Raw genomic sequence first — 19,527 nt, 5'->3', positions numbered from 1 at the left:
CACTGGTTCCCTTGTAGCACAACAACCCTGAGGTTCCCCTGTGGGTTCTGTTGGTGGTTGTCAGTTATTTGGGGGGGGGGGGGTGTTTGTTTTTTATTGAATAAAATGATCCATTCCTTGAGTGGACTGTTCCTTAAATAGATTTATTAATTAAATATTTTACGTTATTCCCATTTCTTTATAAGATTTTTCTATACTTAAAGGGACATGAAACAAAAACATTTTCTTTCATTTTTTAGAAAGAGCATGCAATTTAAAACAACTTTCTAATTTACTTCTTTTATCTATTTTGCTTTATTCTCTTGATATTCTTTGCCATAAAGCATATCTAGATAGGCTCAGTAGCTGCTGATTGGTGGCTGCCTCGTGTGATTGGCTCACCCATGTGTTGCTATTTCTTCAGCAAAGGATATCTAAAAAATGAAGCAAATTAAATAATAGAAGTAAAATGGAATGTTTAAAATTGTATTCTGGAACTGATTTTTTTTATAGAACTTTTTAGGTTTAGTGTCCCTTTAAGTCTGTTCTGGCCAAAAAAGAGCTTTCCTGAAGTATATACGGCTCTATTTCTGTTTAAATTGAGTGATAGCAAAAATGCTTAAAAAATCTGTTACTTTTGGTAATTTTTCCTCTATAATTCCTGGTCCTGATGGGGTTAATGCATTGCAATTTCCCCTTTAGTAATATGACAGGCTTGTGCAGACCCTTCCATTTTGCTTTAGTGGTTTATCTTTGGAACTGGCCTAGCTGTAAGGAATTATTTCCATGTTGCCATTGTGAGAGGAAACACAATTTATTACTTACATTTCTAACTTCAGATTGTAAGCACAGGAAGACTTATCAAGGTGTGTCTATGGATTGTGCAGGGTTCTAGGTTTTCATGGTTTCTCTATTGGCTAATTTTCTCTAGTTTTTTGCTCTTTAAGCTGTTGGCATTTGATGTCAAGGAGGAGAAAGGTATTTATAGAAGAGGATGAGCCTAAAGACTTTAAACTTAATGAGGTTTTTACCTTGTACAAGTAGTCATGGAACTGCTTACCCAAAATGATGTAATCTTTGTTGAGTGCTGTCAAATATGAACATGGAAGGAATTTATTAGTAAGTAAAGATTAGGGGTTTTTTTTTTATCATATGTTGGGTTCTTTGGTCACCAAGAAAGTTTTTTTTGTTCCTGACAGTTATGTGAGGGTTGAAATTGTGCACACGTTTAATAACTACATCCATAATCTTGGCAAAATCAAAAGTTTACTAAATGATGACATTTGAGACGGTTTAAAATATTTTCATTTTTACTATAATTAAAGGGACAGTAAACCTAAAATATGTTATATAATTCTGCACATAGTGCAGAATTATATAACATTATATTAGTGCTATCGTTATTAAACCTTATATTCCCTTTTAATTTTTTTAAAATATGCCAGTTTTTCAGAACCGCTCTCTGTACTCTGCTGAGCGGGTCTGTTTTTATTACATAGCGCATCGGGCCAGCTGTATAGTCTCAGCCCGGCCCGACCGCGCAATAACACTAAGTGCAGCTCGCTCCTGCTCTGTCTGACAGCAGGAGCGAGCTACACTTAGTGTTATGGCACGGTCGGGCACCATCCATAGACACACCTTGATAAGTCTTCCTGTGCTTACAATCTGAAGTTAGAAATGTAAGTAATAAATTGTGTTTCCTCTCACAATGGCAATATGGAAATAATTCCTTACAGCTAGGCCAGTTCCAAAGATAAACCACTAAAGCAAAATGGAAGGGTCTGCACAAGCCTGTCATATTACTAAAGGGGAAATTGCAATGCATTAACCCCATCAGGACCAGGAATTATAGAGGAAAATTTACCAAAAGTAACAGATTTTTTAAGCATTTTTGCTATCACTCAGAATTATATAACATTATATTTTAGGTTTACTGACACTTTAATAATAATTAAAGAACCATTAAATACAGTAGAATTGCATAATCAACAAATGTTGAATTAAAAGACAAAGCAATAGCACAGACTCTTAATTTTCAAATGAGCAGTATTTTTATTTTTCTGACAAATTTTAAAAGTTTATTCCATTTCCCTGCCCCCTGTATCATGTGACAGCCATCAGCAGATTTATAGACTGCAATATGTATACTCTATGAACTCATTAGTAGCTGGTATCTCAGTGTGCATATAAAAGGACTGTGCACAATTTGATAATGGAAGTAAATTGAAAATATTTTCAAAAATACATGCTGTATCTGAATAATAAAAGTTTAATTTTAATCTTAGTGTCCTTTTAATTAGATTGGTAGAAAACAATGTCTGCTCAGAAGAAAAACGTAATTTATGTAAGAACTTACCTGATAAATTCATTTCTTTCATATTGGCTAGAGTCCATGAGCTAGTGACGTATGGGATATACAATCCTACCAGGAGGGGCAAAGTTTCCCAAACCTCAAAATGCCTATAAATACACCCCTCACCACACCCACAGTTCAGTTTAATGAATAGCCAAGTAGTGGGGTGATAAAGAAAGGAGTAAAAAGCATCAACAAAGGAATCTGGAAATAATTGTGCTTTATACAAAAAAAAATCATGACCACCATAAGAAAAGGGTGGGTTTCATGGACTTTTGCCAATATGAAAGAAATGAATTTATCAGGTAAGTTCTTACATAAATTATATTTTCTTTCATGTAATTGGCAAGAGTCCATGAGCTAGTGACGTATGGGATATCAAATACCCAAGATGTGGAACTCCACGCAAGAGTCACTAGAGAGGGAGGGATAAAAATAAACAGCCATATGCTGAAAAATTAATCCACAACCCAAAATATAAGTTATTCTCATGAAGAAAAGAAAAACTTAAAACATCAGCAGAAGAATCAAACTGAAACAGCTGCCTGAAGAACTTTTCTACCAAAAACTGCTTCTGAAGAAGCAAATACATCAAAACGGTAGAATTTAGTAAATATATGCAAAGAGGACCAAGTTGCCGCTTTGCAAATCTGATCAACTGAAGCTTCATTCTTAAAAGCCCACGAAGTGGAGACTGATCTAGTAGAATGAGCTGTAATTCTCTTAGGCAGGGCCTGACCCGACTCTAAATAAGCTTCATAAATCAAAAGCATTAACCAAGAGGCCAAGGAAATAGCAGAAGCCTTCTGACCTTTCCTAGATCCAGAGAATATTACAAATAGACTAGAAGTCTTTCTGAAATCTTTAGTAGCTTCAACATAATATTTCAAAGCTCTCGCCACATCCAAAGAATGTAAGGATTTTTCCAAAGAATTCTTAGGATTAGGACACAAGGAAGGGACCACAATTTCTCTACTAATGTTGTTAATACGAACTAAAGCCTGAACAAAACAGTGAATATCAGGAAGAGTAGCAAACTTTCTGTGAAATAAAACAGAGCAGAGATTTGTCCCTTCAAAGTAATTGCAGACAAACCTTTATCCAAACCATCCTGAAGAAACTGTAAAATTCTAGGAGTTCTAAAAGAATGCCAAGAGAATTTATGAGAAGAACACCATGAAATGTAAGTCTTCCAAACTCAATAATAAATCTTCCTAGAGACAGATTTACGAGCGTGTAACATAGTTTTAATTACGGAGTCAGAGAAACCTCTGACTTAGCACTAAGCATTCAATTTCCATACCTTCAAATTTAATGATTTGAGATCCTGATGGAAAAACGGACCTTGAGACAGTAGGTCCGGCCTTAACAGAAGTGGCCAAGGTTGGCAACTGGACATCCGAAACAGATCCGCATACCAAACCTGTGAGGCCATGCTGGAGCCACCAGCAGCACAAATGATTGCTCCATGATGATTTTGGAGATCACTTTTGGAAGAAGAACTAGAGGCGGGAAGATATAAGCAGGTTGATAACACCAAGGAAGTGTCAGCGCATCCACTGCTTCCGCCTGAGAATCCCTGGACCTGGACAGGTATCTGGGAAGTTTCTTGTTTAGATGAGAAGCCATCATATCTATTTCTGGAAGACCCCACATCTGAACAATCTGAGAAAACATATCCGGATGGAGTGACCACTCCCCTGGATGTAAAGTCTGACGGCTGAGATAATGCGCCTCCCAATTGTCTACACCTGGGATATGAACCGCAGAAATTACAGGAGCTGGATTCCGCCCAAACAAGTATCCGAGATACTTCTTTCATAGCTTGGGGACTGTGAGTCCCACCCTGATGATTGACATATGCCACCGTTGTAATATTGTCTGTCTGAAAACAAATGAATGGTTCTCTCTTCAACAGAGGCCAAAACTGAAGAGCTCTGAGAATTGCACGGAGTTCTAAAATATTGATTGGTAATCTCGCCTCTTGAGATTTCCAAACCCCTTGTGCTTTCAGAGATCCCCAGACAGCTCCCCAACCTGAAAGACTTGCATCTGTTGTGATCACAGTCCAGGTCAGCCGAACAAAAGAGGCCTCTTGAAGTAAACGCTGGTGATTTAACCACCACGTCAGAGAGTGTTGAACATTGGGATTTAAGGATATTAATTGTGATATCTTTGTATAATCCCGGCACCATTGATTCAGCATACAAAGCTGGAGAGGTCTCGTGTGAAAATGAGCAAAAGGAATTGCGTCCGATGCTGCAGTCATGAGGCCTAAAACTTCCATGCACATAGCCACTGAAGGGAATGACTGAGACTGAAGGTGCCGACATGCTGCAACCAATTTCAAACGTCTCTTGTCTTTTAGAGACAGAGTCATGGACACTGAATCTATCTGGTAACCTAAAAAGGTGACCCTTGTCTGAGGAATCAAGAAACCTTTTGGTAAATTGATCCTCCAACCATGTTTTCGAAAGAAACAACACTAGTTGATTCGTGGGAGATTCTGCAGAACGTAAAGACTAAGCTAGTACCAAGATATCGTCCAAATAAGGAAACACCGCAATACCCTGTTCTCGGATTACAGAGAGTAGGGCACCCAGAACCTTTGAAAAGATTCTTGGAGCTGTTGCTAGGCCAAATGGAAGAGCAACACATTGGTAATGCTTGTCTAGAAAAGAGAATATCAGGAACTGATAATGTTCTGGATGAATCGGAATATGAAGGTAAGCATCCTGCAAGTCTATTGTAGACATATAATGTCCTTGCTGAACAAAAGGCAGAATAGTCCTTATAGTCACCATCTTGAAAGTTGGTACTCTTACATAACGATTCAAAATTTTCAGATCCAGAACTGGTCTGAATGAATTTTCTTTCTTTGGGACAATGAATAGATTTGAATAAAACCCCAGACCTTGTTCCTGAAAAGGAACCAGCATGATTACCCCTGAAACCTCCAGGTCTGAAACGCACTTCAGGAAAGCCTGAGCTTTTACTGGATTTACTGGGATGCGTGAGAGAAAAAATCTTCTCACAGGAGGTCTTACTCTGAATCCTATTCGGTACCCCTGAGAGACGATGCTCTGAATCCATCGATTTTGGACAGAATTTGCCCAAACATACTTGAAAAACCTTAATCTGCCCCCTACCAGCTGAGCTTGAATGAGGGCCGCACCTTCATGCGGATTTAGGGGCTGACTTTGGTTTCTTAAAAGGCTTGGATTTATTTCAGCTTGAATTGGAAACAGTTGGAAACAGTTTCCTTTGGGTAAGGATTAGGTTTTTGTTCCTTATTTTGACGAAACGAACGAAAACGATTAGAAGCCTTAGATTTACCCTTAGGTTTTTTATCCTGAGGCAAAAAAACTCCATTCCCCCCACTAAAAGTTGAAATAATAGAATCCAACTGAAAACCAAATAAATTATTACTTTAGAAAGAAAGACATAGTAATCTAGACTTAGATGTCATATCAGCATTCCAAGATTTAAGCCACAAAGCTCTTCTAGCTAAAATAACTAAAGACATGGATCTAACATCAATTTTGATATCAAAAATTGCATCACAAATAAAATGATTAGCATGTTGTAGTAAACGAACAATGCTACATAAGTCAGAATCCAATTCTTGTTGCGCTAAATTCTCCAACCAAAAAGTTGAAGCAGCTGCTACATCAGCCAAAGAAATTGCAGGCCTAAGAAGATGACCTGAATATAAATAGGCTTTCCTTAGATAAGATTCAAGCTTCCTATCTAAAGGATCTTTAAAGGAAGTACTATCTTCCATAGGAATAGTGGTTCGTTTAGCAAGAGTAGAAATAGCCAACTTTGGGGATCTTTTCCCAAAACTCTATTGAAATTGCTGGTAAAGGATACAATTTTTTAAACCTTGCAGAAGGATTAAAAGGAGTACCCTGCTTATTCCATTCCTTAGAAATCACATCAGGAATAGGAAAAACCTCTGGAGTAACCACAGGAGTTTTAAAAACAGAATTTAAACGTTTACTGGTTTTAATATCAAGAGGACTAGCTTCCTCAATATCCAAAGTAATTAACACTTCTTTTAACAAAGAACGCATATATTCCATTTTAAATAAATAAGTAGATTTGTCAGTGTCAATATCTGAGGAAGGATCTTCTGAAACAGATAGATCCTTATCAGAGGTGGATAATTCATTATGTTGTCGTTCATTTGAAATTTCATCAACTTTATGAGAAGTTTTAAAAGACCTCTTACGCTTATTAGAAGGCGGAAATGCAGACAAAGCCTTCTGAATAGAATCAATAACAAATTCTTTAAAATTCATAGGTATATCATGTCCATTAGAAGTTGAAGGAACTGCAACCGGCAATGTACTATTACTGATGGACACACTATCTGCATGTAAAAGTTTATCATGGCAACTAATACAAATGACATTACGAGATATAATCTCCACAATTTTACAACAAATGCACTTAGCTTTGGTAGAACCGATGTCAGGCAGCAAAGTTCCAACAGATACTTCTGAGGCAGGATCAGATTTAGACATCTTGCAGAATGTAAAAGAAAAAACAACATATAAAGCAAAATTATCAATTTCCTTATGACAGTTTCAGGAATGGGAAAAAATGCAAATAGCATAGCCCTCTGAGATAGAAAAATGCAAGAGGCAAACAGCAATGGGGCAAATAAATAATGAAAAAAGTTTGGCGCTAAGTATGACGCACACCGTAACGTAAATTTTTTTTGGTGCCAACCATGTCCAGAAATGACACACTCGCGTCACTAACGACGCAACCCTGTGTAAAACCTCTGCGTCGGTTACAACGCCGGAAATGACTAACTTGCATCAACGGACGTGCCTTTCGAGCCAAAAAATTATCGCGCCAAGAATGACGCAATAAAGTGTAGCATTTGGCCCACCCGCAAGCCTAAGTCAGCCTGCAATTTGAAACCAAGTAGTCAATTGAAAAAAAGACTAATCCCCAGGTAAGATTAAAATATTTCTTAATATAACTTTCCCCAAATATGAAACTGACTATCTTCAAAAGGAAATACATGAACCTGACTCATGGCAAATATAAGTACAATACATATATTTAGAACTTTATATAAATGCATAAAGTGCCAAACCATAGCTGAAGGTGTTTTAAGTAATAAAAACATACTTACCCAAAGACACCCATCCACATATAGCAGATAGCCAAACCAGTACTGAAACAGTTATCAGTAGAGGTAATGGTATATGAGAGTATATCGTCGATCTGAAAAGGGAGGTAGGAGATGAATCTCTACGACCAATAACGGAGAAACTATGAAAAAGACCCCCGTTAGGAAAATCATTGCATGCAATAGGTGATACTCTCCACGTCCCTCTGATATTCGCTGTACTTTGAGAGGAATCGGGCTTCAAAATGCTGAGAAGCGCATATCAACGTAGAAATCTTAGCACAAACTTACTTCACCACCTCCATTGGAGGCAAAGTTTGTAAAACTGAATTGTGGGTGTGGTGAGGGGTGTATTTATAGGCATTTTGAGGTTTGGGAAACTTTTGCCTACAAATACACCCCTCACCACACCCACAATTCAGTTTTACAAACTTTGCCTCCGATGGAGGTGGTGAAGTAAGTTTGTGCTAGATTCTACGTTGATATGCGCTTTGCAGCAGGCTGGAGCCCGGTTTTCCTCTGTGTGCAGTGAATGTCAGAGGGATGTGAAGAGAGTATTGCCTATTTGAATTCAATGATCTCCTTCTACGGGGTCTATTTCATAGGTTCTCTGTTATCGGTCGTAGAGATTCATCTCTTACCTCCCTTTTCAGATTGACGATATACTCTTATATATACCATTACCTCTACTGATTCTCGTTTCAATACTGGTTTGGCTTTCTACTATATGTAGATGAGTGTCCTGGGGTAAGTAAGTCTTATTTTTTTGTGACACTCTAAGCTATGGTTGGGCACTTTTATATAAAGTTCTAAATATATGTGTTTAAACATTTATTTGCCTTGATTCAGGATGTTCAATATTCCTTATTTCAGACAGTCAGTTTCATTATTTGGGATAATGCATATGAATTATTACATTTTTCTTACCTTAAAATTTGACTTTTTTCCTGTGGGCATTTAGGCTCGCAGGGGCTGAAAATGCTTCATTTTATTGCGTCATTCTTGGCGCTGACTTTTTTGGCGCAAAAAAAATTTCTTTGTCATTTCCGGCGTCATACTTGTCACCGGAAGTTGCGTCATGTTTTTGACGTTTTTGCGCCAAAAATGTCGGCGTCACCGGATGTGGCGTCATTTTTGGCGCCAAGACATTTAGGCGCCAAATAATGTGGGCGTCTTTTTTGGCGCTAAAAAATATGGGCGTCATTATTGTCTCCACATTAAGATGTCTCAGATTGACCCTGAATCAGAAGCTACTTCTGGAAAATCGATGCCTGATGCTGGATCTACCAAAGTTAAGTGTATTTGCTGTAAACTTTTAGTAACTGTCCCTCCGGCTGTTGTTTGTGATGAATGTCATGATAAACTTGCTAATGCAGATAACATTTCCTTTAGTAATGTTCCATTATCTGTTGCTGTTCCATCAACATCTAATACTCAGGGTGTTCCTGTTAATATAAGAGATTTAAAAATCTATTAGGAAGGCTATGTCTGTTATTCCTCCTTCCAGTAAACGTAAAAAGTCTTTTAAAACTTCTCATTTTCCAGATGAATTTTTAAATGAACATCATCATTCTGATTCTGTTTCTGATTATGATTTGTCTGGTTCAGAGGATTCTGTTTCAGAGATTGACACTGATAAATCTTCATATTTATTTAAAATGGAATTTATTCGTTCTTTACTTAAAGAAGTCTTAATTGCATTAGAAATAGAGGAATCTGGTCCTCTTGTTACTAAATCTAATCGTTTAAACACTGTTTTTAAATCTCCTGTAGTTATTCCGGAGGTTTTTCCCGTCCCTGATGCTATTTCTGAAGTAATTTCCAGGGAATGGAATAATCTGGGTAATTCATTTACTCCTTCTAAACGGTTTAAGAAATTATATCCTGTGCCATCTGACAGATTAGAGTTTTGGGACAAAATCCCTAAGGTGGATGGGGCTATCTCTACTCTTGCTAAACGTACTACTATTCCTACGGCAGATAGTACTTCCTTTAAGGATCCTTTACATAGGAAAATTGAATCCTTTCTAAGAAAAGCTTATTTATGTTCAGGTAATCTTCTTAGGCCTGCTATATCTTTGGCGGATGTTGCTGCAGCTTCAACTTTCTGGTTGGAGGCTTTAGCACAACAAGTAACAGATCATAATTCTCATAGCATTGTTAATCTTCTTCAACATGCTAATAACTTTATTTGTGATGCCATCTTTGACATCATTAGGGTTGATGTCAGGTATATGTCTTTAGCTATTTTAGCTAGAAGAGCTTTATGGCTTAAAACATGGAATGCAGATATGTCTTCTAAGTCAACTTTGCTTTCCCTTTCTTTCCAAGGTAATAAATTGTTTGGTTCACAGTTGGATTCTATTATTTCAACTGTTACTGGGGGGAAAGGAACTTTTTTACCACAGGATAAAAAATCTAAAGGTAAATATAGGGCTGCTAATCGTTTTCGTTCCTTTCGTCACAATAAGGAACAAAAGTCTGATCCTTCCCCTACAGGATCGGTATCAGTTTGGAAACCATCTCCAGTCTGGAATAAATCCAAGCCTTTTAGAAAGCCAAAGCCAGCTCCCAAGTCCACATGAAGGTGCGGCCCTCATTCCAGCCCAGCTGGTAGGGGGCAGATTACGATTTTTCAAAGAAATTTGGATCAATTCGATTCACAGTCTTTGGATTCAGAACATTGTTTCTCAAGGGTACAGAATAGGTTTCAAGATGAGGCCTCCTGCAAGAAGATTTTTTCTTTCTCGCGTTCCAATAAATCCAGTGAAGGCTCAAGCGTTTCTGAAATGTGTTTCAGATCTAGAGTTGGCTGGAGTAATTGTGCCAGTTCCAGTTCTGGAACAGGGTCTGGGGTTTTACTCAAATCTATTCATTGTACCAAAGAAGGAGAATTCCTTCAGACCAGTACTGGATTTAAAGATATTGAATCGTTGTGTAAGAATACCAACATTCAAAATGGTAACTATAAGGACTAGTCTGCCTTTTGTTCAGCAAGGGCATTATATGTCCACAATAGATTTACAAGATGCATATCTGCATATTCCGATTCATCCAGATCACTTTCAGTTTCTGAGATTCTCTTTTCTAGAGAAGCATTACCAGTTTGTGGCTCTGCCTTTTGGCTTAGCAACAGCTCCAAGGATTTTTATAAAGGTTCTCGGTGCCCTACTATCTGTAATCAGAGAACAGGGTATTGTGGTATTTCCTTATTTGGACGATATGTTGGTACTTGCTCAGTCTTCACATTTAGCAAAATCTCATACGAATCGACTTGAATCGTTTCTTCAAGAACATGTTTGGAGGATCAATTTACCAAAGAGTTCATTGATTCCTCAGACAAGGGTAACCTTTTTAGGTTTCCAGATAGATTCAGTGTCCATGACTCTGTCATTGACGGACAAGAGACGTCTGAAATTGGTTTCAGCCTGTCGAAGCCTTCAGTCTCAATCATTCCCTTCGGTAGCCTTATGCATGGAAATTCTAGGTCTTATGACTGCTGCATCGGACGCGATCCCCTTTGCTCGTTTTCACATGCGACCTCTTCAGCTCTGTATGCTGAACCAGTGGTGCAGGGATTATACAAAGATATCACAATTAATATCTTTAAAACCGAACGTAACACACTCTCTGACGTGGTGGACAGATCACCATCGTTTAGTTCAGGGGGCTTCTTTTGTTCTTCCGACCTGGACTGGGATCTCAACAGATGCAAGTCTGACAGGTTGGGGAGCTGTATGGGGGTCTCTGACAGCGCAGGGGGTTTGGGAATCTCAGGAGGCGAGATTACCAATCAACATTTTTGAACTCCTTGCGATTTTCAGAGCTCTTCAGTCGTGGCCTCTTCTAAAGAGAGAGTCATTCATTTGTTTTCAGACGGACAATGTCACAACCGTGGCATATGTCAATCATCAAGGAGGGACTCACAGTCCTCTGGCTATGAAAGAAGTATCTTGAATACTTGTATGGGCGGAATCCAGCTCCTGTCTAATTTCTGCGGTTCACATCCCAGGTATAGACAATTGGGAAGCAGATTATCTCAGTCGCCAAACATTACATCCGGGCAAATGGTCTCTTCACCCAGAAGTATTTCTTCAGATTGCTCAAATCTGGGGATTTCCAGAAATAGATCTGATGGCTTCTCATCTAAACAAGAAGCTTCCCAGGTATCTGTCCAGATCCAGGGATCCTCAGGCGGAAGCAGTGGATGCATTGTCACTTCCTTGGAAGTATCATCCTGCTTATATCTTTCCGCCTCTAGTTCTTCTTCCAAGAGTGATTTCCAAGATTCTAAAGGAGCGTTCGTTTGTTTTGCTGGTCTCACAGGTTTTGGTATGCGGATCTTGTTCGGATGGCTACTTGCCAACCGTAGACTCTTCCGTTAAGACCAGACCTTCTATCGCAAGGTCCTTTTTTCCATCAGGATCTCAAATCCTTAAATTTGAAGGTATGGAGATTGAACGCTTGAGTCTCAGTCATAGAGGTTTCTCTGACTCCGTAATTAATACTGTGTTACAGGCTCGTAAAACTGTATCTAGGAAGATATATTATCGAGTCTGGAAGACTTACATTTCTTGGTGCTCTTCTCATCATTTTTCCTGGCATTCTTTTAGAATTCCTAGAATTTTACAATTTCTTCAGGATGGTCTGGATAAAGGTTTGTCTGCAAGTTCTTTGAAAGGACAAATTTCTGCTCTTTCTGTGTTTCACAGAAAGATTGCTAATCTTCCTGATATTCATTGTTTTGTTCAGACTTTGGTTCGTATCAAACCTGTCATTAAGTCAATCTCTCCTCCTTGGAGTTTGAATTTGGTTCTGGGAGCTTTACAAGCTCCTCCGTTTGAACCTATGCATTCTCTGGACATTAAATTACTTTCTTGGAAAGTCTTGTTCCTTTTGGCCATCTCTTCTGCTAGAAGAGTTTCAGAGTTATCTTCTCTTTCTTGTGAAACTCCTTTTCTGATTTTTCATCAGGATAAGGCGGTGTTGCGAACTTCATTTAAATTTTTACCTAAAGTTGTGAACTCTAACAACATTAGTAGAGAAATTGTGGTTCCTTTGTTGTGTCCTAATCCTAAGAATTCTAAGGAAAGATCGTTGCATTCTTTGGATGTAGTTAGAGCTTTGAAATATTATGTTGAAGCTACTAAGGATTTCCGAAAGACTTCTAGTCTATTTGTTATCTTTTCCGGTTCTAGGAAAGGTCAGAAGGCCTCTGCCATTTCTTTGGCATCTTGGTTAAAATCTTTGATTCTTCTGCTTATAATTTCAGTTTTTTTCATTATAAGATTTAAACTTTATTTTGGGGTGTGGATTATTTTTTCAGCGGAATTGGCTGTCTTTATTTTATCCCTCTTTCTCTAGTGACTCTTGCGTGGAAGCTCCACATCTTGGGTATTTATTATCCCATACTAGCTCATTGACTCTTGCTAATTACATGAAAGAAAACATAATTTATGTAAGAACTTACCTGATAAATTCATTTCTTTCATATTAGCAAGAGTCCATGAGGCCCACCTTTTTTTTGTGGTGGTTATGATTTTTTTGTATAAAGCACAATTATTCCAATTCCTTATTTTTTATGCTTTCGCACTTTTTTTCTTATCACCCCACTTCTTGGCTATTCGTTAAACTGATTTGTGGGTGTGGTGAGGGGTGTATTTGTAGGCATTTTGAGGTTTGGGAAACTTTGCCCCTCCTGGTAGGAATGTATATCCCATACGTCACTAGCTCATGGACTCTTGCTAATATGAAAGAAATGAATTTATCAGGTAAGTTCTTACATAAATTATGTTTTTTCTTTCTTTCCGTAAAGGATGTTTTCAACTTTGCTTAATGCGTTCTCTCATCAACCAACTTATGTGCATTCTTTCCACAGCATTAAAGAAGGATCCTACTCTTTTTGGTAAGCATTTGCTTTCTAAATAAGTAGGACTAAACTGTTGCAATCATATTTGTTACAGTTCTATGTAATTTGCAAAAATAAAAAAATCTTCAGAACATTAGTGGACAAGACATAATCAAAGATTTTATTTTAAACATTTATATTTATATCACAATGAAACCTGTATACCAATTTTGTTGATTTGTACCTTAAAGGGACAGTCTACTCCGGAATTTTTATTGTTTAAGAAGATAGATCATTTATTACCCATTCTTATGTTTTGCATAACCAACACAGTTATATTAATATACTTTTTACCTCTGTGATTACCCTGTATCTAAACCTCTGCAAACTGCCCCCTTATTTCAGTTCTTTTGACAGACTTGCATTTTAGCCAATCAGTGCTATCTCATAAGTATGTACAATGTTTAATCAAAAAATATAAAAATATATAATTAGTGCGCCAGTGATCTGATGGTAGCTAACACTATAAATATAAATATATAGTGTATATAAATGATCCAAATAGTGATAGTTTAAGGAATATTAAATAAAAAAAAAAATAAAGTGATTCCTAGGCCAGAAACTCAAAATAACAGTGATCGTTAGTATGTAAATGTGATTTTGACAATATAACCCTTATCATAAAAGGGGTACTAGCATAACAAGCAAAGCAATGGTCGTATATTAGACACAAAGTTGTAATATTAACGTCCCAAAAATAAATTTCTTGTGATTACAATGTTATCTATATGGCACACATGAATTAATGCCCTGTAGCTGTGAAAATCTGTCAAATGCATTGAGATAAAAGGCATCCTTCAAGGGCTTAGAAATTAGCATATGAGCCTACCTAGGCTTAGCTTTCAACTAAGAATACCAAGAGAACAAAGCAAATATTATGATAAAAGTGAATTGGAAAGTTTTTTAAAATTGCATGCCCTATAATTTTGACTAGACTGTCCCTTTAAACCTCAGCAATCATTGTGTTAGAATAACCTCTAAATTCACCTGACTTTTTTTTCCCTTCTTAATATGAGGAGAGTCCACGGCTTCATTCATTACTTGTGGGAATACAGAACCTGGCCACTAGGAGGAGGCAAAGACACTCCAGCCAAAGGCTTAAATACCTCCCCCACTAAACTCATATCCTAGTCATTCTGTGCCTTTCGTCACAGGAGGATGGCAGGGAAGTGTCAGAAGTTACGGAGCAGTTCCTTATGGAGGGTAGTACCCTTCGGAATGGGACTGAAGTTTTAAGTAGTCTTGTCAGCCTCTCAGTGAGAGAATTGACGAAGGTTAGGGTCTGGAGATGCAGGGAGAGTCTTTCTGCGAAACTATCCAGACTCGTATTAACAGCTCCTAAGTCATCAGTGTTGACGTGTTGCACTGCCTGCTTCTATCACTCAAGTCCATGTCAGGAGCGATGCTATAAGACTGTCAAACTTGAGAGGCTGTGTGCCTGTTCCACGGCAGAGATTCTGGTAAGATAGTTTCATTTTTATACACATATGATAACGCAAGAAGACAGGGTCACAGTGTGACTCCTTTTTATCTGTATGGAATCAAAGGTTCATATCTCCGGAAGGGGATTATTGAACAGGGGGATTTACACATATTTGCTTTATTATGCTTTATGCTGCGACATGTGTGAGATGAGGGTCAGGCAGATGTTGGAACATTCAGGTTTCACTTTCTTTTGGATAGCTGTTCGGTCTGTTAGATTTTTCACGCTTCTTCCAGGAGCAGGGGCAGTCCTGCATGGCGCACCACATGACCGGGTGTGGTCACACTGATTTCCTCTTTCCTGACCTTGCTGTTTACAGGAGACAAAGCAGTTTCTCTGTGGAGCCTGGGTCATAGGAGGTGGTGAATTCTCCAGCCATTGGGGGTATAAAGGTGCCATTTATCTTTTTCTATAATCCATTTTAAAAGCGCAAGCTATGGAGGACTGTGATACGTTAGAGGGTACTCTCTCTTTTCTAAAATCTAATACCTGCTTTTATGCCAAGACATCAGGTTTTTCTGTTCTAGCCCGTAGGGCACTCTGGCTGAAGTCTTGGTCTGTGAACAGGACTTCAAAGTCTAGATTACTTTCCCTTCCATTTAAGGGGAAGATTATTTTTGGTCCAGGCCTGGATTCAATCATATCCACGGTCACTGGGGGCAAAGGTGCCTTTCTACCGCAGGATAAGAAGACAGGGTCCTAATTTTCGTCCCTTTCGTTTGGATAAATCCCAACACCAGCAGCCTTCCGCAAAGCCTGAACAGTCCAAGGGAACTTGGAAACCGTGCTGTTCCCTACAATGTTTGTTGGAATAAATCCAAGCAGAACAAGGTCATTGCTCAGGGATACAGAATCAGTTTCAAATTTCATCCACCCAGGGGCAGATTCCTCTTATCAAACCTCTCTTCAAGACCAGAAAAATGAGAAGCTTTTCTAGGGTGCCTGAGGGATCTCTCCTCCCTGGGACTAATTCTACCGGTACCTCTAGCAGAGAGAGGTCTGGGGTACTACTCAAACCTTTTTGTGGTCCCAAAGAAGGAGGGTACCTTTCGCCCGATTCTGGACCTAAAGTGCTTAAACAAGTTCCTGTCTGTCCCATCGTTCAAGATGGAGACGATAAGGTCCATTCTGCCCATTTTAAGGGGGACAGTTCATGACTACGATAGACTTGATGGATGCTTACCTTCATGTTCCAATACACAAGGATCACTTCAAGTTCTTAAGATTAGTTTGTCTGGACCAGCACTTCCAGTTTGTTGCACTTCCATTTGGTCTAGCTACTGCCCCAAGAGTCTTTACATATGTTCTGGGGGCTCTACTCGCGGTGGCGAGAACCAGAGGTATAGCAGTAGCACCATACTTGGACGACATCCTGGTTCAGGCTCCATCCTGTTGGCTGGCAGAGGACCACTCAAGTGCTCTTCTACTTCGATCTCATGGATGGAAGATAAACTTAGAAAAGAGCTCTCTGGTTCCCAGTACCAGGGTGGAATTCCTGGGTACGATTATAGATTCCATATCTATGAGGATATTTCTTACAGACCAGAGACGTTGCAAAATTACTTCCAATTGTCTTGCCCTACAGATCTCCTTAAGGCCCTCTGTGGCTTGGTGTATGGAGGTAATTAGGCTCATGGTGTCCAGCATAGACATCATCCCATTCGCCAGATTCCATCTGAGACTTCTTCAGCTGTGCATGCTGAGTCAGTGGAACGGCGACCTCTCAGATCTGTCACAACCGATTTTCTCTGGACAACCGGTCGACAGAATCGCTCTCCTGATGGCTCTGTCCAGATCACCTTTCCCAAGGGACATCCTTCTTGAGACCATCCTGGGAGATTGTGACTACGGACGCAAGTCTATCAGGATGGGGAGCTGTTTGGGGTGCCAGGAGGGCATAGGGCCTGTGGGTTAGAGAGGAATCTCTTCTCCTGATCAACATTTTGGAACTTCAAATGATCTTCAATGCTCTGAAGGCTTGGCTTCTTCTGGGTTCGTCCCAGTTTATCAGATTTCAATCAGACAACATGACCTCGGTGGCTTACATCAACCATCGGGGAATGAGGAGCTCCCTAGCAATGAGGGAAGTATCTCAGATTCTGGTATGGGCGGAAGGCCCACAATGCTCGCTGTCAGCGATCCACATCCCGGGTGTGGACAACTGGGAAGCACAATCCTTTTGTCCGGGGGAATGGTCTCTCCATCCCGAGTTGTTTGCGGAGATTTGCAACAGATGGGGGACGCCGGAGATAGATCTCATGGCATCCCGACTCAATACTAAGCTCTCCAGATACGGGTTGCGGTCCAGGAATCCTCAGGCAGAGCTGATAGATGCATTAGCAGTACCTTGGAGGTTCAGCCTAGTTTACATTTTTCCACTATTACCACTTCTCCCTCGTGTAGTGGCCCGCATCAAGCAGGAGCGAGCTTCGGCTATTCTAGTTGCTCCATCATGGCCGTATAGGATGTGGTTCGCGGAACTGGTGGGGATTTCTTCTCAAGAGCCCTTGAACACATCGGGGACATTGACAATCCTGATGTCTCTATGCCTGTAGCGAAGCATTTTAAAAATATGCACGCAGCTGACTAATCCCTGGCATCTTTTCAAGCTATTGACCATATTCCAAAACATACAAGAGGTGGTGACAGGGAATAAAAACTGTGCTATAAAGAAGCACAGTGGATATTCACACTTAACACTCGACACCCCCTTGGCATAAATATGGAAGCGGATGTCAACTTGTTCATTTGATATCCTTGTGTGATATATGTATATATAAATAATTCTCTCCAAGCCCTATTACAAAATATATATCTTTTAGTATGTTATTTCAACCTGGTATTTTGTATATTTTCTATTGATTACTCATGTATTGTATTAGCCTCTCTTATGTGATAAATATTGCGTATTTAACCTCTTAACATAAACAGGTAGGGTTAACATCACATATGTTTGTAATTTGATCTGATTATCTGCCTTTATAAGGCGTATCCAGTGTGTGCAACCAACAGCAGTGAACAAGTGTGGAAGCCCCACACGAAACATGTTTGCCGTACCTTGCATTACTGGAACCCTGTTCCTGATCTTGTGAGCTGTGTCTCACGCTTTTTGGTTTTATGTTATACTACCTTCAATAAAGACTTTGTTATACTTTTTTAACCGGAGTCCCTGTGCTTTCATAAGGAGGAGCTGCTGTGCTTTCATAAGGAGGAGTTGCTACGGACAATCTTGTTTCTACTTCCTGTTTGGCGTTCTAACGGGGATGCTGTCTGGTTGCACCCTCGTTCTGAAGCAGGCTACTAGCTGACGTGTGCACACGCCGAAGATACGCTGCCGTGGATGTCGTGGAGTGGGTGAGCGCCGTAGATCTATGTGTTTGTGATGTCTTCTCCACCATGGAGGTTACCTTGTTGCAGAGATCTGCTGGAAAAGGGCCCGTTTGTTCATCAGAATCTAGATTCTCTGAGGCTGACTGCGTGGAGCTTGAACGCTTAGTCCTAGCCAAGAGAGGTTTTCCTGAGAGAGTGATTGATACTCTCATTCAAGCTAGAAAGCCGGTCACCTGTCGCATCTATCATAAAGTGTAGAGGACCTACTTATTCTGGTGTGAAGAGCGTGGATTCCCCTGGCATAAGGTCAAGGTGTCCAGGATTCTTTCCTCTCTCAAGGATGATTTGGAGAAGGGTCTTGCTGCTAGTTCCTTAAAGGGACAGATTTCGGCTCTATCTGTTATTGTACAAGAGGCTCGCTGTTCTTCCTGATGTGCAGTCTTTTGTTCAGGCTCTGTCTAGAATCAGGCCTGTGTTTAGAAATACTGCTCCTCTGAGCTTAAATCTAGTTCTGAAAGTTTTGCAGAGGGCTCTGTTTGAGCCTATGCATTCGGTTGACATTAAATTACTGTCTTGGAAGGTTCTTTTTCTACTGGCTATTGCTTTAGCAGGCAGAGTCTCTGAGATGGCAGCCTTGCAATGTGAGCCTCCTTACCTAGTTTTTCATGCTGATAAAGCTGTTCTTCGTACTGGGTTGGGTTTTCTTCCTAAGGCCGTTTCTGATCGCAACATCAATCGGGATTGTGGTTCCTTCCTTGTGTCCTAATCCTCCTCCTTTGAAGGAAATGTTGCTTCATAATTTGGATGTGGTTTGGGCTTTGAAGTTCTATCTTCATGCTACGAAGGATTTTAGACGGACTTCGTTTTTGTTTGTGGTCTTTTACCCTCCCGTTTTCATTCAGTGTTCTCTAGAGCTTGGGTATATGTTTCTTACAAGTAATGAATGAAGCCGTGGACTCTCCTCATATTAAAAAGGAAAACATAAATTAAGCTTACCAGATCATTTCCTTTACTTCTGTATGAGGAGAGTCCATGGCCCCCGCCCGTTTTTCTCTGTTGGGCGGACCAAAAGTTTTGTTATTCTTCTGGCACTTTTTATATCCTGATATTTCTCCTAATGTTCTTTGTTCCCTTGGGAGAATGATTGGGATATGAGGGGGGTGTATTTGCCTCTTCATGGTTGCCAGGTTCTGTATTCCCACAAGTAATGAATGAAGCCGTGGACTTTCCTCATACAGAAGGAAAGGAAATTATCTGGTAAGCATAATTTGTTTTTTCACCTAGCACAATATCTTGGCCTTCAGTGTTTCTCCACATAGCTTTGT

At 39.6% G+C, this 19,527-nt stretch overlaps 1 protein-coding gene across 1 annotated transcript in view; it reads left to right on the top strand.

The window, feature by feature from the left end:
• The window catches only part of LOC128662824 (protein MTSS 1), a 734,156-nt gene that overhangs the window by 645,823 nt on the left and 68,806 nt on the right, over positions 1-19,527 (top strand). The window contains exon 9 of the mRNA XM_053716804.1: positions 13,360-13,386. Coding sequence (XP_053572779.1) covers positions 13,360-13,386 — 27 coding nt within the window. The remainder of the gene's footprint in view (positions 1-13,359; positions 13,387-19,527) is intronic.

The sequence above is a fragment of the Bombina bombina genome, chromosome 1 (assembly GCF_027579735.1).
Source record: "Bombina bombina isolate aBomBom1 chromosome 1, aBomBom1.pri, whole genome shotgun sequence".
Taxonomy (NCBI): domain Eukaryota; kingdom Metazoa; phylum Chordata; class Amphibia; order Anura; family Bombinatoridae; genus Bombina; species Bombina bombina.
Note: the sequence above shows the minus strand (reverse complement) of the source record. Positions and strands in the feature narration are given on the sequence as shown.